Source organism: Ceratotherium simum, chromosome 6 (genome assembly GCF_057802395.1).
Source record: "Ceratotherium simum simum isolate JZ-2026a chromosome 6, ASM5780239v1, whole genome shotgun sequence".
Classification (NCBI taxonomy): Eukaryota; Metazoa; Chordata; class Mammalia; order Perissodactyla; family Rhinocerotidae; genus Ceratotherium; species Ceratotherium simum.
In genome coordinates this window covers 90566154-90589148 of record NC_141905.1, presented here as the reverse complement: position 1 = coordinate 90589148, position 22995 = coordinate 90566154, and the positions used below count along the sequence as shown (strand labels likewise).

The following is a 22995-nucleotide window of genomic DNA, read 5'->3' as shown; positions in this document are numbered from 1 at the left end:
AGCTGCTGTCCACAGGGGCACCACTTCGCTGTGTCCTTGTCTTCCTTACACAACTTGACTCCCAGAACTGTCCTGCCAGGCAGAGGACTTGACCATCCGCTGCAGGAACCTCCCCGCTGACTCTTCCACATAAACGTCAACAGTTTACCCCAAAACTCCTTGAATTCCTGGCCTTCCACCCCTTCCTTTGCGGCGTCCACAATCTTAAACTCTCCCATCAAGACCCTTCCCAGTGGTGACCAAGCCCCAGGCAGCACCCCAGCCTTGCCCTGGCGAGGTCCTGCCCCGGGGAGCAGCGAGCACTCTCCTGCCCCCCGGGTCCGTCTGGGTGGCTGGCGCGCAGCGTGGGGCCTGCCAGCGGGAGCAGATGGCCAGGTGGGACGGGCAGGGTTTGTGGCAGAGCAGCCCTGGGGTTGCGGTGTGGTGAGGCCTCGGTGGGTCAGCTTTTTGGGTGGTTTGCAGTCTTCTCCAGAGGCAGGTGTTTCCTGTGGCAGCCGAGTGGGTCTGCTTGTTCACAGGCCAGAGTTATGGGGTTTCGGTTGTGGCGGGGCCGAATTAGAAAGGAGTTGGCAGTCGTGGCCCTTCTCGGCGCCGTCGCAGGACACTGCTGCGGCCGGAGCACTTCTCACCTCCTCGAGCCTCCTCCAAATTGTCTTCATCTGACCATGAGGGAGTCACCCTGACCCACAAGCAGGGCTCACTTTGTAGACACAGAAAATGAGCCACCCGGAAGCTGTCTTGGTAGAAACCATTTTATTTAGAAATCTGCACCACAGGACACTCGGGCGCTATGCAAACGGCGGTGCTGAAGCTGAAGGCCCGGTCACTTCTGTGACTAAGTCGCTACAAGTGGAGTGCTTACTTGCGCCGGACACTAACTTCATTCCAGGCTTTGTGACGCTATCTTTGTTAAATTCAAAATCTGAAAATGTGAGCGTTGATTGGCAGAACATAATCCTCATATAAAAGCCTAAAAACCCCCCACCTTTGCGTGGCCAGGAGTGCAAGTTCCTCTTATATTCCATTTAGGCAGGACTGGGATGTCTCAAATGAATTTATGTGGGAAAACACATCTTGACATTAAAAATTCAGCATTTTATCATAAGTAACAGTTTTCCTAGAAATACCACTAGCTAGTTGCTCTAAATAATTGCTAATTCTAGAACTTGAAAGAACAATCTTGGGTCTTGCAGCGATTTGCAACATAAGAACGCAGGTGCCTGGGATGGCGCTGGGGGGTCTGTCCTCCCTGTTGTCGGGGATGGGACAGCCCGTCCTTGTCCCCAGGCCCCCAGCGAGGGCAGCCTCCGCCCACTGAGCAACGCTCAGCACCAGCTGTTTGGAAACAGCCTGGGAGGAGCGTGGTGCCATGGAGGTGGCCAACTTCATGTCCTCATCGGTTCTGGTGGAGGGCTAGTAGTGATGGCAAGCTGTGGGAGCCCGGGTGCGGGTGTGCGCATCGCATGCGTGGCTGCTGAAGGTGGACGGGCGCCGGCCACAGCCCTGCAGACCCCAGACTGGGCAGAGGGATACTCTCAGGGCCCCTGAGGCCACGTCTCTGCTTTGGAGCTGCTGTCCGTGTCCTGCATGCTTTGCTAGGGAGCAGAGCCTCTGCCCTCGCGTGCCTGCCCCACCGGGAGCTGTTCTAAGCTGCAGGGACGGCGGGCACGCAGGGCCACACGGTTGGTGGAGGGGGCTACCAGTGCAGAGCTGCCAGGCGATCACCGCCAGCAGGATGCCGGGGTGGGATTGAGGCAACACCAGGCCTGTGGGCAGGAAAGGCTGCAAGGCTGGGGCACCCCCACTTGTCTGGAGCTGGGACAGGGTGAGATGAGCTGGGCACCTAGGGATCTGGGCCAGGGAACGGGGGTGGGGGGTGGGGGGAGAAGGCCTGGGGGGTGGGGTCAGGAAGGGGTCAGGGGAAGTGGCCAGGTAGGGGAAGGTCTGGGGGTTGGGGAGAGGTCTGGGGGCGGGGTCATCTGGAAGGGGTCAGGGAAGTGAAGGGTGGGGAAGGTCTGGGGGTGGGGAGAGGTCTGGGGCGGGGTCATCTGGTTGGGGTCAGGGGAAGGGGGGGGGAGGTCTGGGGGCGAGAGTGTGAACCCAGGTTGGGGCTCGGGCCACTGGGAAGTCTCAGGGGCCCCATGAAAGGTTTTGGAACCCCTTGGGACTTGGGTTGGTGGGGGATCAGAGGTCAGTCTTGGTCCTTCGTTGCTAGGCAGACATAGGTCAGACTCATGAAAACACTGCTCAGTGGGCAAGTGAGTTTAAAAATCTGAGCTGGGTGGGTGGGTGTGGGGTTTTGGGTGGTGTGCTGGATCACTGGAGAATTAGGTGAGAGCCGTTTATCTCTGAGAAGTATAAATGGGTATGCGGCTCCTGGGGAGTTCCCTTACTCTATTGTCGTTTAAATTTTAAGGTTTTAAATTTAATTTTTAAACTCTAGCAGAAACACCCCAACCTCCACTGGTGCTCTCCTCTCAGGTCCAGGTCTGAGCCCAGCGCTCCCTCCCCCTCGGTGAGTCCCTGGGAGCCTCCATCTCGGGCGCCCACTCCTGGTGTGGCCTGGCCCCAGGCTGAGGCCCCGGCTCTTCTCCTGTGGTTTGGGGTCCCTAGTCTAATGCAGCAGCTGCTGCCCTGGTGCGGACTTTTTGGGCCTGGAGCAGCAAGAAGGCGGCTCCTTTCTACCCAGGTCTGTCCTTGCTTTGGAATTCACGCCCAGACCCACGTCCCCCACCATCTACTGGAACGTGGCTTTCATTCTCCGTAACTTGTCCTGAATCTTCCGAGAATGCTTCTCGCTGGTGATCTGGTGGAAGTTGGCCCTGTTGTCTGCTGCTAAAATGGAAATGTCGGCTCCGCTGAAACGGGCGATTCTTTGCTTGAGGTGAGACTGCAGCTTGGGGTCGGGGGCGAAGGTGTAGGGGTTCTCCTGGAATGCGTGGACCTGACTCACCACCTTGGCTATGTTTCTGTGTTGGAGGGAAAGAAATCAAACGTTAGTTTGCACAAGTCACAAAGAGCAGTGTCCTGTGGCCAGTGAATTCATAGGTGCTCTCAGGAATTGTCTAAACCAAACCTCTTCAAAGTACAGATGCTGAGGGGTGAGAGTTCTGTATTTATGCACAAGGCCAGACCTCTTTTCATCACCCAGGCCTGTTTGTCCACTCCTCCGTCTGTCCGTCCACTTTTCATTCCACAAATATTTACTGAAAATCTATGTTGGGCCCTGGTTGGTGGTAAGGACTCCAGCATGAATAAAACCCAGCGTCAGTTGCTGGGGCACACGGGAGAGGAAAATGAGGTGGACGCGGGGTCATTTAAGGGGCGCGTTCTGTGGCTGCTGGGCACACATTTCTCCCCAGTGCCGTGGTCAGTTACGTCACAATAGCAGCTCCAGAGCGGCCACTGTGGGAGTATTTACACCCCGGGAATTGGCCTGGGCTGTGACCTAGGGTTTGTTTGCCGGAGAGCCGGAAGTTAAACAGCAACCACACGCCCCTGGGTGTCATCTGGGCAAAGTGGGAGCTCAGAGTCTAAAGTCCTTCATTCTGTCTGGGGCTCTATAGACAGATATTCCCATCCTGATTTTGGATGAGAAGCAGTATGTCCAGTCTGAATGATTTCACTGTTTTTTTCGGTGAGGCAGATTGGCCCTGAGCTAACATCTGTGCCCATCTCCCTCTATATTGTATGTGGGACACCACCACAGCATGGCTTGACGAGAGGTCCGTAGGCCGGAGCCCGGGATCCGAACCTGCGAACCCTGGGCTGCCAAAGCAGAGCATGTGAACTTAACCACTACGCCACGTGGCCGACCCCATGATTTCACTGTTAATTAAAAACAAACACATACGTCCGTGCACAATAAACAGGCAGGAGCAGCAAACACTGCTCAGCCCGTGCTCCTAATGAGCGTGGACACCCTTTGGTATCTAGTTTCCATTTTGCCGACATGGATTAGTGTGCATTGCGGGGTCTCTTAAATACTGCTTTTAAACTGGTGACTGGAAAGGTCTTGCACGTAGCAGGTTGGAACCACTGGGCTCCAGGTCCCCGGGCTGTGTTTGCTGTCTGCCCTTGACCTCGAGGAATATGTAGCTGGGCTGTGGCTTGACCAGGCTCCACGCGACTGCCCGTGTGTACAATGGAGAGGAGAGGCGGGAAAGAACGGGTGGGATGAGGGTCCTCTTGCAGACAGGCTGCCCTGGATCCTGAGAGAATCCAGGGGCGGCTGGAACATGGACCTGGAGCTCCATGGGAGGTGGGGGGGGGCTGGAGGTGGGGCTCAAAGGGCAGCCTGCGCCTTCCCGGGGGAATGAGCAGTGAGTCTCTGGCCGGGGTCACAGTGGTGGTTTTCACGAGCATCCCCCACCGTCTGTGCCTTCTGGGTGGGTCCCCGGGTGTGCGGGTCCCTGGGTGGGCTGGGTCCCCGGGTGCGTGGGTCCCCAGGTGTGTGGGTGCCCAGGTGGGCCGGGTAGGTGAAGGGTGGGACTGCAGGAGCAGGCTGAGGACTGACCATGAGTCCTCTGCAGATGGCTCTAGGGAGAGGGGCCCAAGGGGTCGCTGGAGGCAGGGAGAGAGGGAAAATGTGACATCCAGGGTCAGGGAAGGTGGTTGCACGGAGGTAGGGTTCAGAGTGGGCCTGAATCTCCCAACAGGAAGGTCACAGTGACCTTGGGACAGCGTTTGGGACCACGGATGCCAGAAGTGTGGGAAACGCTTGCACTAAGTTTCTGGAAAAGGAGGTGGCAGAAGGTCACCTGGTATGGAGGGTGCAGAGGCCCGGGGCTGGGGTGAGGGCTCAGCGATGGGCGGGGCCCAGGCCTCAGAGGAGCAGGAGGATGGGGCAGGCCCCTCACCTGAGCTTGCTCCACCTGTGGGCCCCGTTGGTCATGGTGAAGCCACCAGTCTCCAGCTGCTGGATGTGCATGGCCAGGAGGCGGGCTGAGGGCAGGGTGGGCTGGGCCCGGAAGCGCCGCCCTTCCATCAGACACAGGCTGTCGCTCTTCAGGAAGACCTGGGGGCCCAGCCGGGGGTGGGGGGGGAGACAGGGGAGAGCTCAGTCCAGGGCACTCAGCCCGACCAATCCCGGTTGGTGCCTGTATTCCTGCTGCATGGGGGCTACACCTTGGATTACTGGATTGGGGGCCGAAAGTCCAGATATCCTAAGCTTGCAGACACGACACAAAAGGAGCACTGACACCATCAGAAAGCTGTACACTTCCTGCTCCTGAAATGGCAATCCTTTCCTAAGCTATTCTCCGCCGGCCTCCAGAGAAGAGCCCGGTAACCCAACTGCCCGAATGAGACCAACACCCGGGGTGGCCAGCAGCGGGCCTGCCCGAGCGGCTGCTGCGGTCCGTTCCTGTGCCTTATTCGTGGAAGATGCCCCATCATTCCAGTGTTTCCTCACTTGTGATCACTTGAGGCCCCCTCTGCACTTTGCCAGGCAGCCACGCTCAGGCCGGCCTCAGACCTTCTGGTCCTCTGGGCATCTGTAGCCTGTGCCCCTGGCCCAGCGGGCCGGGCTCCTGGAGAGAGGCCCTGTGGGGAGACAGGCAAGGCCACCCCAGCCATGCACAACTGTGAGGGCGCCTTGTGGCCTCTGGGCCATGAGGCAGGCTCTGCTGCGTGAGGTGTGCGGAGTGCATTGTGAGGTAGAAGCCCCGGGTGGACACAAGTTGCTGGAAGCCCCTGCGAAGCACGAGTACCTCCACAGCTTTCAGCTCCTCCATGACCTCCGCTACCTTTGCGGGTAAAATTCTCCAGGCCTAAAATAAAAGCAGAGGTGAAGGCCCTGCGGCCGTGCGGGGCCCACATGTGTGCACAGGCCCTGCCCTCCGGGGGACTCACAGGGGACTGCCTCACGGCCAGGTGCTCCAGGCCACCCAGGATCTGCATGGCCGTCGCAAAGTTCCTCTGCTCATAGCAGGATTTCGCAATCAGCAAAAATTTGGACAGCAAATTCACCTGCAACTGAAACGAGAAAACAACGCATTCATTGTCTTCCAGTTTAAGACGAACAAATAGAGAACATTCTGGGACCTGTTAAATAACCCAGTGTCGGGGCACAGAACAGCGTGAGCCCCACCTTCTGCGCATGGAGGAGGCTGGCAGGGGGGCTCAGGCCTCGGAGGGGTGGCCGTGGGGGGCTGGGCAGGAGGATGGGTGTTACGTGAAAAAACAAAACAAAAAGGCAAGTACCACGAGCATAAAGAGAGAAAGAAGTCGCCCTTGCTTCTCAAAAGCAAAGCATTTGTGGGACAAACCTCTGTGCCAGAAGTGGGACAAATGGTGGAGGGGCAAATCTTCAGGACCAGAAAGGGCACCCCCGTGTGGAAGATGGAGCCGATGTGTCCAGAAGCAAACAGGGAACAAACGGGCAGCTTCTCATTGTCCACTCGGCTAGAGCCTACTTCAGGACAGGGTTTCAGCACCTGACTGGGGATTTGGTCCCATGCGGGCCCACGGCTTCCTCCACGGTTCGCTGGTCAGCAGCAGCAGAGTCACCAGATTTGATGGGAACACCTCCTGTGCAGCATGTGCTGCATCCAGTGAGATTCTCATTCCTAACGGGCCACGCCACTTCAGAGCAGACCTGAGGGGCAGAGTTCATGAACCCACGGATAGCACTTGAATTTCACACAATTCCAGAGACTCCTAGAAGATTCCGGAGAATTCAGCTGATCCTTCCTTTCAGAGCGACCTCACCCTGAGGACTGTCACCATGGCCAGGGCTATCCTTCAGGTGAGAACAGCACCTGTAGGTTCCAACCAGATGCCCTTCCGCTGGGCTTGACCCTTGTCTGCAGTGATTCTGATGCAATTGAAGGTTGCACGGATGGGCCCCTGGAGGTCGTTCACCATTGTGCCTTCCCAGCTCTCTGGCTTGAGTGCCTTTTAAAGAATCTTGGAAAACATTTACCCACTCTTTTTAAGTTGATATCTCAATTTTTTCTTCATAGTTTAAATAGATGCAAAGTATGTAATTTCCAGCACTTTCAGAGAAAACTGTTCCATCACTGTTAAGTATACCTCACATGAGTGGAATCACACAGGATTTGTCCTTCTGTGACTGGCTTATTTCACTCAGCATAATGTCCTCCAGGTTCATCCATGTTGTAGCATGTGACATGATTTTGTTCCTTTTTAAGGCTGAATAATATTCCATTACATGTACACTACATTTTGTTTCTCCATTTACCCATTGATGGATATTTGGGTTGCCTCTTCCTCTTGGCTGTTGTTTTCCATCCCTTTTAAACTTATCTGATGAAATCAAAATCCTGTTTTGCTTTCTAACCCACCATTATTCATCTAAAAAAAGACAACAAACTTTTCTTTAAGGTGAGGAAGCTTGCACTGTTTCTTTTTCTTCTTGACCTTGTATTTCCACCCCTAGGCTATCACCCGAATGGAATGAACTCTTATCCCCGACGGCATTTATTGTCTGCCCCTTACATTCTCTGCCTCAAATTTTGAACATTAACAATTTTCTGTGACCACAGTTTACAAATGTAAAAGTCAGTCTTCTGGATTGTTCAGACATTACAGTAAGTAACACACAATACATGAAACAACATATATTTCAGAATGTGATAAGCACATTTGTTAAAGGTACACATGCAGTTTTATTAGAAACGTGTCTCCTGATGAGATGCACCCGGCTCTTTTTCTCGTCGATTCCATGTCACGATGAGCATTGCTGGTTTGAACAATTCTATTTCTGTCTTTTGCTTACAGGGATGTAGGAGCCTGTTCACGGTAATGGAAGGAGTTTTGCCACAGCAAAGCCATCAGTTCCTTCCACCATTCCAGGCTGGGTGCTGACATGCTGGCTGTGTCTGCAGATCTGCTCCGTCATGCTGACCGCACGGGCCTGGAAATGCGCCACACCCCTGGTGTTGAGCCGTCAGGAAGGGCACCTGCAGACTCAGAACGGGAAGCCCATCCTCTCTCAGGCTGGGAGCAGGCCTGTACTCCCTGTCCTTGGGGGCTCAGATTTAGGAATGTTCCCGGGAAGAAGAGGTCTGTGAAGTGAGCGTCGATCGTCCTTGTTCATGTCCCCTTGGAAGGTCCTTGCGAAGCCCAACCACACAGGCCCCTATTCAAAGACCCTGACTGGGGGAGCTACATTTTGATGTCACTTGTGATATTCATAACGTTGTGGATTAAAACAAACTGGAGAAGCCCAGCCTCCCTGTTCCCACGTCTTGGCAGAAGTGAGGATGGGGCGGTTTGTTGGCTAATAAACTCCTAAAGCTCGAAAATTCTCCCCAGAGGGGGAAACAGCAGAAAACTCTGCATTTGTTAACAGCTCTTGGGTTTGCCCCATGGGATTTGGGAGGACACAAAGGAATATTTGAAAAGGGAAAACAAATTTTAGAGGCTGTTAATACCAGGAATGGACATATCCTGGCTTCGTCATCTGATGGGGAGGAGGTGGCCTCAGTGGGCTCTGAGGCAGCTCCTGGGGCAGAACAATGATGTTCCCCCAACCCCCAAGCTCTCCTCAGTGCACTCAGCCCACTCAAGGGGCAGTGGTGGTGGGGTTCGTGCCTGGGGAGCCCTATTATTTGGGCTGGAGTTTGCTTTAAGGGAGCTGCTGCCTGGGAGGCAGTGGGCATCCACCTGCAAGACGGGGCTGCATGACACAGGAGGAGCCCTGTGGTCCCAACAGTCGCTTCTGTGCTTGTCAATGTGGCCGCCTCATATGGGCAGGACCCTGGTGACCCCCACCCGGCTGCTGGCCTCAGGTAGGGAGGAAATCAGAGGCCTTGGCAATAGGGTGCTCCCTGGGCAGAGGTACAGACGCCCCAGGGACTTGAGGGGGCTCTGTCCTTCCTCAACCCCTCCTGAGTGGGTGGGAACCTGAATGGAAGTGTTGGCCCTGAGGCAGGTGACTGTCCCTCTTGGCCTGCCCAGTGCACTGTCTGAAGCAGATGGGTCAGTTCAGGCTGAGATACCCACAGTCCAGCCCTAGACCCACAGGACCTAGAAGAGACTGGGCCTTGGCCTGGGAATAGGGAGCTTGACCTGGACTGGACTGCTGACGTGTGTTTCATTTAGTCCACAAACTGGCTGAGGACACAAAATGTGCTGCCTGCAGGGGATGTGACAGTGACCAAACTGATCCCTACCCTCAAAGAGTTTAGGTTAGTGGAACAGTTGGGAGTCACAATTCCCAGCCCTGGGACACAGCTCAGGCAGGGGTGTGGAGGGAGCTCCTAGGGGGAGTGTACTCTGATTGGACCCTGAGCGTGTGTCTGAGAGTCTGTTAGGAGTTGTGTGTGTGTGAGGAGAATGGTGTGAGTGTGTGTGTGAGGTGCCTGTGTGTGAGAGAGGGACACTGTGCATGTGTCTGTGTGTGTGACTGTGTGTGAGGGACAGTGTATAAAAGGGACTCTGTGTGAAGGACTGATTGAAAAAATGTGTGTGAGAAGGATTGAGTGTGCAAAAGACTGTGTGTGAGAGGGACTGTGTGTGAAGGATGTGTCTGTGAGAGAGACTGTCTAAAAGGACTGTGGGTGAGAGTGACTGTGTTAGAGGGATGGTGTGTGTATGAGGGAATTGGTGTGAGAGGGACTATGTGTGAGAGACATTGTGTATGAAAGGGATTGTGTGTGTGAGAGTGATGTGTGTGGGAGACTGTGTGAGGGACTGTGTATGTGAAGGTCTGTGTGTGGGGGGTTGTGAGAACTGTGTGTGAGAGGCATTGTGCATATGAGAGGGACTGAGTGTATGAGAAGGACTGTTGTGAGTCTGTGTGTGAGAGGGACTGTGGGTGTGAGGAATGTATGTTTGAGAGACTGAGTGTGAGGATCTGTGTATGTGAGGGACCGTGTATGGGAGGGGCTGAGTGTGAGAAGGATTGTGTGTGTGAGGGACTGTGTGAAGAACTGCATGGGCCGGCCCTGTGGCTTGGCGGTTAAGTGCGTGCTCTCTGATGCTGGTGGCCCGGGTTCGGATCCCGGGCACGCACCGACGTGCCGCTTCTCCGGCCACGCTGAGGCCGTGTCCCACATACGGCAACTAGAAGACTGTGCAACTATGGCATGCAGCTATCTACTGGGGCTTTGGGGCGAAAATAAATAAATAAATCTTTAAAAAAAAAGAACTGCATGTGTGAGAGACTGTGTAGGAGGGACTGTGAGAGGGACTGTGTTTTAAAGGGAATGAGTGAGAAGGACTGTGTGAGACGGACTGTGTGTGTGAAAGGGACTGTGTGTAATGGATTATGTGTGAGAGGTAATATGTATGAGAGAAAAACTGTGTATGTTGGAAACTCTGTGTGTGAGAGGGACAGTGTGTGTAAAAGGTACTGTGTATGAGAGGGACTGTGGTGGTGAGGGACTGTGTGTGAGAGGAACTATGTGTAGGAGATGGACTATGTCTGTGAGGGACTGTGTTGTGAGAGGGACAGTGTATGAGAAAGGCTGTGTGTGTGAGGGACTGAGGAGGGAATGTGTGTGAGAGAATCTGTGAGAGAGAATGTGTGTATAAAAGGGACTGTGGTTGTGAGGAGGACCGTGTGTGACATAAACTGTATTTGAGGGACTGTGAGGACTGTTTGTGTCAGGGACTCTGTGTAAGAGGGACTGTGTGCATGGGGACTTGATGAGACGGAAAGTATGTCAGGGAATGTGTGTGGAGAAGGTATGTGTGTGTGAGAGGGACTATGTGTGCTTGAGGGACTGTGTTAAAGGGACTGTGTTTGTGAGAAGGACTGTGTCAGAGAAAACCTATGCGTTTGAGAAATTCTGTTTGTGTGGGGAATTGCATGTGAGAGAGGGATGCGTGTGTGAAGGACTTTGTGAGAAGAACTGTGAGTGAAACAGGGACTGTGTGGGAGAGACTTTATGTGTGAGAGGGAATGTGTGTGTGTGTGAAAGACTCTGAGACTGTGTTTGAGAAGGACTGTGTGTGATAGGAATTATGTGAGAGGGACTGTGTGTGACAGGGGCTGTATGTGAGGGATGTGTGTGTGCGAGGAACTATATGTGAGGGACTATATGTGAGGGACTATGTGTGTGAGGGATGTGTCTGAGGGACTACTGTGAAAGGGACTTTATGTGTGAGAATGTCTGTTTGTGAGAGGGCGTATGTGTGTGAAAGACTATGGATGAGACTGACTACGCTTGAGAAGGATTGTGTGAGAGGGACTGTGTGTGAAAGGGACTGTGTGTGTCAGGGAGTGTAAATGAGAAGGACAGTTTGTGAGAGACACTGTGTCTGTGAAAGGGAATGTGTGATAGGGAGTGTGTGTGAGAGGCACCATGTGTGAGAGGAACTATGTGCATGAGGGACTGTGTGTGAGAGACTTTGTGTGAGGGAATGTGTATCAGGGAATGTAAGTGAGGTGTGTGTGTGAGGAGAAGTGTATGTGTATGAGAGGAAGTGTGAGCGAGACGGGCTGTATTTGAGAAAGGGACTGTGTGTGAGAGGAACTCTACGTGTGATATATGTGTGTGAGGGACTGTGAGAGGGACTGTGTGTGTTAGAAGGACTGTGTGTGACAAGAACTCTTTGTGATAGGGACTGTGTTTGTGAGGGCCTGTGTATGTGAGGGCCTGTGTGTGAGAAACTGTGTGTGAGAGGGACTACGTTTTGAGAGGGATATGAATGTGTGAGGAACTATGTGTGTGTGAGCGACTGTGTGTCTGACGGACTATGTATGAGGTAATATGTGCGACAGAGGAACTGTGTGAGTGAGTGTGTGTGAGAGATTGTATTGGAGGGACTGTTGAGAGGGACTGTGTGTGTGTGTGTAGGACTGTGTGAGAGGGACTGTGTGTGCAAGGGACTGTGTGTGACTGTTTCTGAGGGAATGTATGTGAGAGGGTTTGTGTTTAGGAGACAACGCGTGTGTGTGTGTGTGTGTGTGTGAGGGACTATATGTACGAAGGACTGTGTTAGAGGGACTGTGTGTGAGAAGGACAGCATTTGTGAGGGACTGTATGTGTGAGGACTGTTTATGAGAGGGACTATTGTGAGAGAAAGACTGTGTGAGAGAGACTGTGAAAGGGACTGTGACTGTGAGAGGGACTGTGTGTGTGACAGAGACTGTGTGTGTGAGAGAGTCTGCATATGAAGAGGGACTGTGTGTGACGGACTCACGGTCACTCTGTGTGTGAGTGACTGCATTTTTGAGGGACTGACTGAGGGACTGTGACAGGGATTGTTTGTAACGAACTGTGTGTGAGAGGGAATGTGTGTGTGTGTAAGAAGAACTTTGCATGAGGGACTGTGTGTGAGAGAGAAACCGCATTTGAGGGGCTGTATGAGTGAGTGACTGTGTTTAAGAGGGACTGTGTATGTGAGAGTGACTGTGAGTGTGAAAGACTGTGAGAAGGAATGGGTGTGTGATAGGGACTGTGTGAGAGAGACTGTGTGTGTGAGAGACTGTGTGCGTCAGGTGTTGTGTGTGATAGGGACTGTGTGTGAGAGGTACTTGGTGTGTCAGGGGCTGTGTGTGAGGATGTGTGTTTGAGAAGGGACTGTGTGTGAGGGACAGTTTTTATGAGGGTCTCTGTGTGTTAAAGGGACTATGTGTGTGAGAGCAAAGTGTGTGTGAGGGACTGTGAGGGATTTGTGAGAGGGAGTGTGTGAAAATGAGTGTGAGTGATGGTGTGTACATATGAGAGCATATGCACATGTGTGAGACTGTGTGCACACACACGTGTAAAGACTCCACGATGACAGAGGGTTCTCATGGTAGTCCAGAGCCAATGTGCACTCCCCAATAGAGTGAAGAGCCATGCCAGGCTGGGGGTGTGACAGGCGGTGTGTGTTGCAGAGCTGGATGGCGTGTCTGATATTACTGCTGACTAAAGCTGTGGTGCTGCTTTTACCCTTTGCCCTGCTTGGGTCCTTGGATTCCATGCACTTGGAGAACCTAACAACTGGGATTCCACAGGAGGTGCCGCTCGCCCCATGCAGTTGTACCCCAAACCCTGCTCTGAGATCAGAGGTGCTGAGGCACCAACCTTGGAGGTGTGGCTGGTCACAATTTCAGCAGCCACCCAGGTGCTGACGTCGTCTGCACTTCTTAAAAGCTGTAATAGGTACTTGTCCTGGACGTAGTTGGGAAGAAATAAGCTGCAGCTTTTGGCCGACAGAGACTCGGAGGAGCTGGCTCTGGAAGAGACACAGGTGCACATCACAGTGAGGGCGGGCGCAGGTGGCCCTCCAGGCCCTGAGGCTGCAGAGGGCTCTCCAGATCCAGGTGGCCCAGCAGGTCGGGCTCTGCAGAGTGGGGAGGGTCTGGCTCCAAAGTCGTTCATGACACCAGCATCTCCCTTCAGCCCAGAGTGTCCATGAGACACCTAGGCGAAGCCCCTAAGACCCTCCTGCCAACCACCCATCCCAGAACTCCGGGGCAGACACCCCGCAGCGGACACTCACTTGGGAATGGCCACACTTTTGTCCATGACGCCCAGGGCTCGTGAGTTTAAGAAGTGGACAGGATGGCACTTTTGAAACAATTCCTGCAGGAGACAAGGAGACAGACATTCAGGGCACCTTCCCCAGGGGGTCTCCTGGTCAAGGCAGCGTCCCTGGGGGCTGGGGGTGATGGGGGGGGCATCTCTGAAGTCACAGGTTCAACGCCTGCCCAGGGTGCTGCAGGGCTGGGCCCCTGTGGGACTCCTGACGTCTGTCCAGTCATGATCACTGGGTCGCTGTCACCTGCCAAGTGACACGGGGCCTCAGGATGGCGGGGGGCCTGGGAAGGGGATGCCTGGGGGCTGCGCTTGGGACGGGACCAGAGGGGCCTGCCTGAGCCCTGGTGGGTGCCCAGCTCCAAGATGGAGGAGGCCCATGCCCCATGGTGGCCTGCAGAGCGCCCTCTAATGCTCACGAGTGGGAGTGTCAGGGTCCTGTGGACGGCAGGCTCTTTGTGCCCTGTGTGGGACGGGAGCCCAAGCCCCTCCTGGGGCCTCCCCTGGGCCTGAGCATCAGCAACTGGCCCCATTCACTGCCCGTCCGTGTGTCCTTCCACCAAACATCTGTTCAGGGCCCGTGAGTGCCACAGTGTCCCTCCCTTAGATGCCCCCTCGCCCTCCAGCCTGGGGCCTGCTGCCCACTAGACCAGCTGGGCCGAGTGGCCCCTCTCACCTGCTGCATCAGTGTCAGCTGGCTGAAGAGCTGGTGGGTGCTGTACTCCGTCAGGAAGTAGGGCCCTTTCTCACCGGCCTTGGCATAGGGGCCGCAGAAGTCCTCAAAGAAGCAGGGCTTGGGCAGGGCGGATGCAATGGTGTACTGGCGCTCCTTGTGGTGTGGCAGTGCCAGCCCGTTGCTGCGGGACAGCCTCCAGGGGAAGCTCTGCAGGGCAAGGCCAGGCAGCGCTGGGGGTGGGGACAGGGGTGGCAGAGGACCCAAGCCCTCCAGGCCCAGGACCCTTCAGACTGACTCAGCTAGAGCCACAGGGCAAATCCCCCCTGCCCGCGGCCATGTTGGCTTGAGGACACCTGCTGTCATTTCAGTAGCTCTCCCATGGACAGAGCCGCTGAAATTGGGGGCTGTCCCCATATATTATGGAAAGTTCCCCTCAAACTCCACCCCCATCACAGGCCATTTCCTGACAGTGGTTTCTTCCACGCAGACCTCTGGCTGGAGGGTCAGGTAGGTGAGGTCATCTGAGTGCCTGGCCGGACCCCTCTGCTGTCCTTGCCCAGGGCGAGGGGGAGACAGGAAGTGCCAGCCCCAGAGGGCTGGTGTCCAGGACTGGCAACACGGGGAGCACGTGTGTGTGCTCGTGTGCACTTGCACGTGTGCATGCACACAAATGTTCACGCATGTGCATGACGGGTGAGCACGTGCGAATGTGCGTGCATGTTCGTGTGTGTGCCTGAGTGTGCGTGTACATGTGTGAGTGTGCACTCGCTTGCTGGGTCCTGAAGGCTGAGCTCAGGGATGGGCACCTGCCTGCCCTGGGAGGCCCTCCCTTGGGAAAGGCCCCCACCTTCCGGGAGATTCCATCTTCTGAGAGCCTCTTACAGAGGGCATTGAGGGGTCTGGTGTCCTCCTCAGCCTCCTTGGGGTCCTCCAGGTCTGTGCCTCGTGGGGCACCCTCGGCCCTCCGGTCCATGCCCACTTCCAGGAGGCCCAACAGGTGCTCTGCAGAGCCATCCAGGGGCAGGATCTGGGCAGAAGCACAGGGCGGTCACTGCCACCTCCCGGACAGGGGAGGTGGCTCCTACTCCCCCAGTGTGCCCTCGGGGGTGCAGGGGCCGCCTGCTCTGCCCAGTGGTCACCTTGGAGGAGATGAAGTCCTCGAGCCTCCCCAGGAGCCCGGTGTTCCTCATGAAGTCCACTGTGTAGCAGTCTTCCACCCAGGCCTGCAGGAGGCAGAAGCTCCGCTTGTAGATCTTGGTGAAGGTCGAGGTGGGGTCCTGGTGGGCCCTGGAGGCAGAAGGGAAGAGGCCTGAACTGTGCAGGATCCCCTGCCAGCATCAAGAGGCCTGTCTGCTGCCAGGAGGGCCCAGCACAGGCAGGCGTCTTGCCCGGGGTCACGCCGACAAGCAAAGGAGCGTGCGTGGGATTTGAATGCTGCTCTTCCTTTGAGCGGGTATTTCACCCCCACCCTGCTTGCCTGGGGACAGAGGAGAGAGGCAGCATCTCGGGGCAGGGGCCTGCTGCCTCTCCTCTACCCCACCTGTGCCCTGTCCTGGAGCACCTGCCACCCCACGGCGCAAGGGGGACCAGGAAGCAGCGTGCAGGGCCTCTGAGAGGCAGGAGGGGAGCCCGGCTCCATATGTGGAGGGAGCAGGGGAATGGGGTCTCCTGCGAGGCCCTCTCCCCCAAGGAGGGAGCTGACGCTGATGGCCTGAGGCTGCCGGGGGCTCCCAGGCTGGGCGTGAGGGCAGGCCTGGTGAGAGTGGTGCATGGGGGTGTGGGACAGCCAGCTCAGAGAACAGGCCGGAGTGTGTCCAGCCACTGCCCACTACCCCTTCCCCCACCAGCCCTCGGGCAGGACCCTCCTCCCGCCTTGCGGCTTGGTGCTCATCCTCTGACTCCCACCTGTGCCTGCCCCCACAGTTTGCCTTCCCCACCCCTGCCCCCTCCATGGGCATCAGCCACCTCTCCAGGCCACCGTCCCCTCCTGCACCTGCTGGCTCCTTTCTCTGCGCCACCCTGTCCTCGCCTCAACCTTCAGCTGGGCTCCGCCATCGTCCTTGTCAGGGTCATAGGGACTCCTTGCCCTTCACAGCACAAGGAGGCGCCCCGGGGTCCACCCTGCGGCTGTGTCGCCCCCTGCAGGGCCTGGGACGTGGAGCTGAGAGGCTGCGGCCTACCTGCACAGGGTGCTGCTGATGCGGTCGAGGAGGAAGTGCAGGAAGTCCTGGGGCGTGCAGAAGTAGCGGAAGGTGTACAGGAACTGCTGCACGTAACCCTCCAGGAAGGCGTCGCTGGGGCAAGGGAGGCAGTGAGACCACAGCCCGGCCTCGCGGCCAGTCCCGGGGTCCCGGGAGGCCTCTCCTCTCCACCCGACCCTACCTGTGCTTCAGGTAAGGGGGGAGGCCTGGCTCCCCTCAGCCTTCGTTAGCAGTTCTGGGGCAGATATGTGAGAGAGTGTGTGTGTGAATCCTGAGCGCGTGAGCATGAATGAGTGTGAGGTGTGAATGTGTGTGCGAGTGTGTGTGTGAATCCTGAGTGTGTGAGCGTGAATCAGTGTGAGGAGTGAATGTGTGTGTGTGTACGTGGGTGCCCCTTGCTGGGATGGGGCAGGCAGGAGACCCACTGGAGAAGTGAAAGGTGTGTGTGGGCACTGAAAACATCAGAATTTCCCAACTATTTCCAGTGTGAGGACCTTTTCTTAACATCACGTTTTAAGGCCCCTCACTGTGAGCATCTCCTTTCAGAACCTTTTAATTAAGAAAACTGCTGTGCACAGGCCGTGACCCCGGCCCCTGAGCCCGCAATCACTGCATTTGGAAAGAGAAGTGACAATTTGTGCCCCAAACTTCTTGGTTTTGTTAGGGTGAAACCAGGGAGATGGGGGGGCCCTCTCCTTCGCCGAGCATCCCCCATCCTCAGTCACAAGGGTTGGGAGTGAGAAAGAAAAGTGGGGGGTCCTGGCAAGGCCCCCTCCCTACCCCTGGGAGGAGGAGCTCTAGGGTGGGGACATCGCATCCTAAGAATGAGGGAACCAGTCACCTGGTCAGCCTGGGGCCTCTGTGGGCTGGGGACGCTGTGGCCAGACTCAGGCCAGGGACTAAGCAGCCACCAGCCCAGCCTGCCCTGCAAAGGGATGCCCACAGGGTCTGTGGAGATGAGCCTCTCCCCTGGTTGGAGATGGTGTGTGCACACACGTCATACACAACACTCCACGTGATACCCCCCAATACACACACCACTCACATCATACACATACCACATGCACACACGTGTCCTGTAACAGCCCAGCGGGCCGCCGGTGGGTGTGCGATGCACACATCTTACAGAGGAGGACGCTGAGGCCTGAGTCTGAGGGTTGGCATGGAGTCCCTGGCCGGCAGGAGGCCCCCAGCACGACCAGGCGCAGCCCACCTCGGGAGAACGGGGTGCGTAGGAAGAGGCAGCTGTCCGGGAGGACCGCCCTGCTCCCCTCGGCCCCTGAGAGCCCTCGTCCCCTGACAGCCTTCCTCGGTGTCTCCTGTTCATACCTGGCCATTAGTTCTGGGGTCACTACAGCCTCCAGCTCACAGAAGACCCCAGAGGCTCCAAAATGGTGTCACGAGTCCCCAGAAGCCCAGATTGGGGTGAGGCCTCCACCACTGCCTGGGAAGTTGGTCTGTGCCCAACCCTGGCCCACCGGGCCCCATGCCCAGGAGTGGGCCAGGCCACTGGGTCAAGGGAGCCTGTGGGTCCTGTGTCTGAGAACCACGACCTGGGGCCACGTTGATGGTCAGGGCGGGCACACCTGAGACCCAGACGCTCAGGACCACAGGTGCGCATCTGGCGGAGCCTGCGGCTACTCAGGCCAGGAGCTCCGTGAGGGAGCCACGTGGCGCCTAACACAAGGCAACTTAGAACTCCGATGAAAATTTTTTCTCAGTTAAAAAAATGTGCAACCCCTCAGATGAGGGAAGGTGGAAACTTTTCCCACCCCTTCACCTCCTCGGGGCCTATTTCTTTCTTTGCTTTTCCTTTTGGCTCTCAAAAGGCCTGAGGAGGACAGGGGAGCCACAGCCCGCCCCTCCCGCAGGGTGCGGCCGTACCTGGAGTAGAGGTACGCCATGAGCCCCAGTGGCGTGCCGGCCTGCAGGACGCGGGCCTTCTTCCGTCTGCTGCCCTGCGGGTGCTTGCTGACATTGTAGAAGATGAGGGACGAGGACTCGTCCAGGGGGCTGAAGTCCAGCGTGTCACAGTGGGCCGCCGCGATGTTCACGATCACGGGCAGGGCGCAGGGCTCAAGGCCCCACCGCTCTGCGTACATGACCTGGGGGGGGCAGTGAGTCGCCGCTGCCTAGTTGACCCGCTGCCACCAGGAGTGTATGGGGCATGTGTGCCCCGCCACCCTGCCACTGACCTAGGGGGTGACACAGCTTGTGGCCCTTCTACAATCAGGTATGTTTTTACAACTTTTAAGGTGTGCTGATTTCCAAGGTTCTAACGGCAGGAAAACCCACGGAGCGTTAAGGCCTCGGGAGGGAGGGGAGCAGAATGCAGACTTGCCTGGAGGTACTTCTTGACCAGTCCCAGGAACTGGACCTTGGCCTTCATTTCTTCCAGCTGCCCTTTCAATTTGGACAACATGGTCTTCACCTCGGAGCCTGGGGGCAGGGCAGAGTTAGCACAGGGTGGCCCCCGACCCCGTGCTCCGGCACGCGGACCCCGACGCTACCTTTACTCCGCTTCTCCTTCTGTGAGAGCTTCTGGTAGAACTTCAGAGTCTTCCGGTAGTTTCTTTTCTCTATCACGAGCTGCTGCTCCAGCTCCTGGTGAGGAGAGAGCTCATGAGCCCAGGGCTGCGCCCTCCGTCTGCAGGACCACTCGGAACACGCTTCCCCCTTGTCCCAGAGTGCGTGTTTCACCAGGGCTCACACAACATGAAAACACGGAACACACGTGAGCACGTGAGGACACGTGTGGTTCATAGGAGTTCTTCAGAGGAAAGCCTCTGCAGCGACAGAACGAATACATGTGTGAGCAGACGGGGTCAGAAGCCCCGCTTTCCTTGACCCCAGGAGGAAGCAAGGAACCAAGGCACAAAGACAAGTAAGTAAACATCTCAGTAAACTGGTATTTGGAAGGAAGTAGATTTGAAAACCCGCTTAAAAAAATGAGGCCAAAAAGAGTGAGACAGCTGATGGAATATCACCATTATTGACCGCCCCCCAAGGATGCCAGGCCCCCAGCAGTCCCCCAGGATGGGAAGTCGGGTGAGGAGTGGGGCTCGGATCTGTCCCCTGGGTCCCATCCCCGTCCTTGGGGAGCCTGCCCTTCTAGAGAGTTCTCCAGACACCCCGGGGTGGGGTCCACTCGGCAAGCAGTGGCTATCAGTCCTGTGCGCACCCCCTCCCCAGGCACAGGTGGTCCGGTGAGGACCCTCCACAGGGGCCGCCCAGTGTCACCGTCCTGCCAGCATCCCTGGGAATCCCTGAGCACTGCAGCCTCGCGCAGCATCCACGCCGCGGCCAGATGACCTCCCAGGGCGCACCCTGTGCACCTTTGGGCAGCCCTGCTATTATCATTAAGCTTGAACGCACCCCAGACAGCCCTGGCTCCGGAGAGCACCATGCGGCCTTCTAGGTGCAGCCCCTCAGCTGCTCTGCGCTCAGTGAGATGCTGGACCCGCGGATGCTTCCCACAGCTGGCCAGAACCCGAGTCCGAGCCCTGGAGCCTGTGCGAGGCTTCTGTCCAGAGAACTGAACACAGCGGGGGCTTCAGCAGAGCCACATCTGCTCCAGGGAAGGGGGTCCCAGACCCCTAGGCTGCAGGCGAGCCGAGGGCCCTGGGGTCTGCTTCGTGTGCCGAGCACCAGCTCTTCCCAGGAATTGTTTGTGTCTCCAGGAAGAGGATGCCGCAGCCTCCCAGGAGGGATCACAAGCCTGCCTGGCACAGACAGTAACCACCCCCCGTCTCCTCCCGGCCCTGTGAGACAGTCCTGGTTCTCCCCTCACACGGAGCGGGGAGGAAAGCTCCAAGGTCAGCGCCTGCCCGGGGCAACGAGTGTTAGAAACAACCAGAACCCAGACACGGCCCCTCCCTTCAGGGTGGAGAGGACAGACAGCCTCCCCACCTTAGCCCCTCCCCCAACCTGAGGAGGGACGTGATTCTGGGGCACTGAGGGGGTCTGGGAAGCCTTGAGGTCCCTGGGAGCTGGGCCTCGAGGTCGAGTGGGTCTTCAGCTGGGACTGAGGTTGGCTTTTCCTGCAGCAGGAGGACGGGGTGTGGAGCGGGCCACAGCGAGGGGCTGGGCTGGGGGCCGGGGGCCAGAGGAGGGGGCAGGCACTGGCCCAGGGACCGCTCAGGCTCTTGGGAAAGGACTTCCTGTTTAGGGGGTTCACGGTGGCCCCAAGGCCCTGAAACTGCCACGCAGACAGGAGTGTCCATCTGAAGGCCAGATGCCCTGGCTTTCCTTGTGGGAACTGAGTCAGCTCAAATCAAACAGGTGTTCCCCTCACCTCGTCGTCCCACGACAAGGACTGTGCTTTGTTGATAGCACTTATTTCTGAACAATTTTGCAACACAAAAAATGCAGGTGGTATTTTTACTTAAACATGTGAATCCCTCTATTTGGTGGTTTTCCTGAAAACGTGGTTCAGGCGCTGTCTTCTTCCGTGCACTGGTGTTCAGACAGCCCCGTGGACGGTCTACAGCCCCACGGACGGTCTGCCCCACAGACGGTCTGCAGCCTCACGGACTGTCTGCAGCCCCAAGGATGGTCTGCCCCACAGACGGTCTGCAGCCCCACGGATGGTCTGCCCCGCAGACGGTCTGCAGCCTCACGGACTGTCTGCAGTCCCAAGGATGGTCTGCCCTGCAGATGGTCTGCAGCCCCACGGACGGTCTGCAGCCCCGTGGAAGGTCTGCAGCCCGTGGACGGTGGGCACCTCCAGGCCAGGGCGGCGGTGGGGAAGTCGGTGCAGAATGAGCACAAAACCACATCCCTCTGCCAAATCTTGGTGGTTAAACCATGTCCCTCAAGACTTCTGGATACTCCTCCAGTTCAGCCGCGTGCAGAGTGCAGGGGAGGCTGTCACTCCGTCCCCGGGGAGCCTGCCCTTCTAGAGTTCTCCAGACACCCCGGGGCGGGGTCAGGGGCAGCTGTCTCCACGGAAACAAACGAGACAGCTGACCTAGACCATGTCGAGATTTCCACATCAGGCGGACGCTTCCAGAGGAAGCCACTACAGCCACCCAAAGCTGCTAAGACGCCACTACCCTGGGACAGTGTTGGAGGAGAGCACGGGCTCTGGTGTCACACAGCCTAGGTCCAAATCTGGCTTCCCCACTTGACAGCTGCCAGACCCCGGCCACTAGTGGCTGGAGTGGGGAGAATAATGAGCCCCCGGGGCTGCGGGCCAGAACCTGGGCCTCCAACGTGGGAGCCACTGGCCCGTGTGGCATCTTGAGTGTTAAAATGAAATGGAGAAATCCATTCCTCTGTCACGTGGGCCACACTTCTAGTGCTTGGTAGCCACACATGGTGGGGGACCCCCACAGACTGCACAGACCTGGAACATTCCATCATGGAGGACAGTCCTGTCGGACGGTGCAGGTCGAGACCGGCGGTAAATGCAGGTGGCCCCGTAGAGCTGTGTCCACAGCAGGACTCATCCCCTGCTGTCTGGACGTCTGTTTTAGCGAGGCCTGAGGGTCTCTGCAGCCCATCCACGCATGTGTCTGTATCCTGGCTTTCCGAGGACAGTGGCCGTGACTCTGGCTGACGTTCCCCAAAGCCTGGAGAGGGACAGGATGGCCCGGGCCCTGCGCTCCCGGGCTCTCCTCCTTCCTTCGAGGCTTGGGACAGCAGTGGGGAGAGCACCCTTGGATGCCACCCTGCATAAGGCTGCGTCCAGCCCCATTACCCCCTTGTCCACGTGTCCAGATGCTAACGTTGACAATACCCCCCGGGGCAGGCTTTGGGGGCACTGAGGCCATCTCAACGCGCCTGCTGCCTAATTGAACCCGGCTCACGTGCTCGTTCCGGGTCAGTGTCTCGACAACCTCAGTTTATGACATTAGGGCTGAAGCTCGTCAGCAACACTTCTCACGTTATTGGACTGCAGGCCAATTCTCAGAAAAGGACTATTTTGACTGATTTTAAAGATAAATCTGTGTGAACTAAAATCCACACAGCACCTAGGACAATGGAGAATAAAACACGCGAGCTGGGCGTCGCTCCCACGGCCACCCCCTGGCAGGAGCCCAAGAAAACATGGACCACAGGCTGCCTCGGACCCGCCAGATCCAAACCAAATACTCGGGATTGCTGGAGTTTAGGGGTGACTCCTGGCCTAACTGGACCAATGGCTGTTTCATAGAATTAAAAGAGCATTAGTTAGTGAAATCAGTGTGAATGATCTGGGGCACAATTTATGCACAGTGGCTACTGGACATACACGGACCCGAAGGCTGACCAGTTTTGGGGAGCAAAGAAAACAGTAGTCAGAAGGAAGTTGGAAAAAGCAGGAATTGTTCACAGAAAAGGATGAACTGAAATCAGTGCCGTTCACCCAAACACTACAAGCAAAGCCTGTTTTAATGGCGGGTGAGTGAAAGGAAGCACCTGCACTGGGAGGTCAGAGGCCGGCTCAGCACCGGCTTCTCAGCCTCAGCAACGTCCACAGTGTCGGGCACGCGAAAGCACGGCCACGGCCCACAGCCACGGCAGGCGCACAGTCAGCATGTGCTGGGTGGACAGACGCTGCTCTCGGGCCCGTGAGGACCGGAGAACACGCACATCCTCCAGCTGCTCCGCCCCTCAGCTCCCGGGCCGGTCACCCACGCTCTCTCTTTTTGGGCAACGAATGTGAACACGTGTTCACTGGTTATTTTATGCCTTC

General features: G+C 56.8%; 1 protein-coding gene and 1 long non-coding RNA gene across 2 annotated transcripts in view; one reads left to right on the top strand and one right to left on the bottom strand.

The window, feature by feature from the left end:
* Positions 1-2052: 2052 nt before the first annotated feature.
* KNDC1 (kinase non-catalytic C-lobe domain containing 1) overlaps positions 2053-22995 on the bottom strand; it is a 67267-nt gene continuing 46324 nt past the window's right edge. Inside the window, exons 18-30 of the mRNA XM_087432897.1 lie at positions 18827-18920; positions 18658-18755; positions 18201-18421; positions 16296-16409; positions 15255-15402; positions 14963-15142; positions 14116-14322; positions 13405-13487; positions 12987-13137; positions 5854-5976; positions 5712-5771; positions 4860-5017; positions 2053-2969 (exon numbers count right to left, since the gene is read on the bottom strand). Coding sequence (XP_087289023.1) covers positions 2738-2969; positions 4860-5017; positions 5712-5771; positions 5854-5976; positions 12987-13137; positions 13405-13487; positions 14116-14322; positions 14963-15142; positions 15255-15402; positions 16296-16409; positions 18201-18421; positions 18658-18755; positions 18827-18920 — 1869 coding nt within the window. The 3' untranslated portion in view covers positions 2053-2737. The remainder of the gene's footprint in view (positions 2970-4859; positions 5018-5711; positions 5772-5853; positions 5977-12986; positions 13138-13404; positions 13488-14115; positions 14323-14962; positions 15143-15254; positions 15403-16295; positions 16410-18200; positions 18422-18657; positions 18756-18826; positions 18921-22995) is intronic.
* LOC147916934 (uncharacterized) lies at positions 5935-8189 on the top strand. Its single transcript, XR_015552541.1, has 2 exons — positions 5935-6748; positions 7744-8189. It is a non-coding gene; the product is annotated as an uncharacterized LOC147916934 (long non-coding RNA).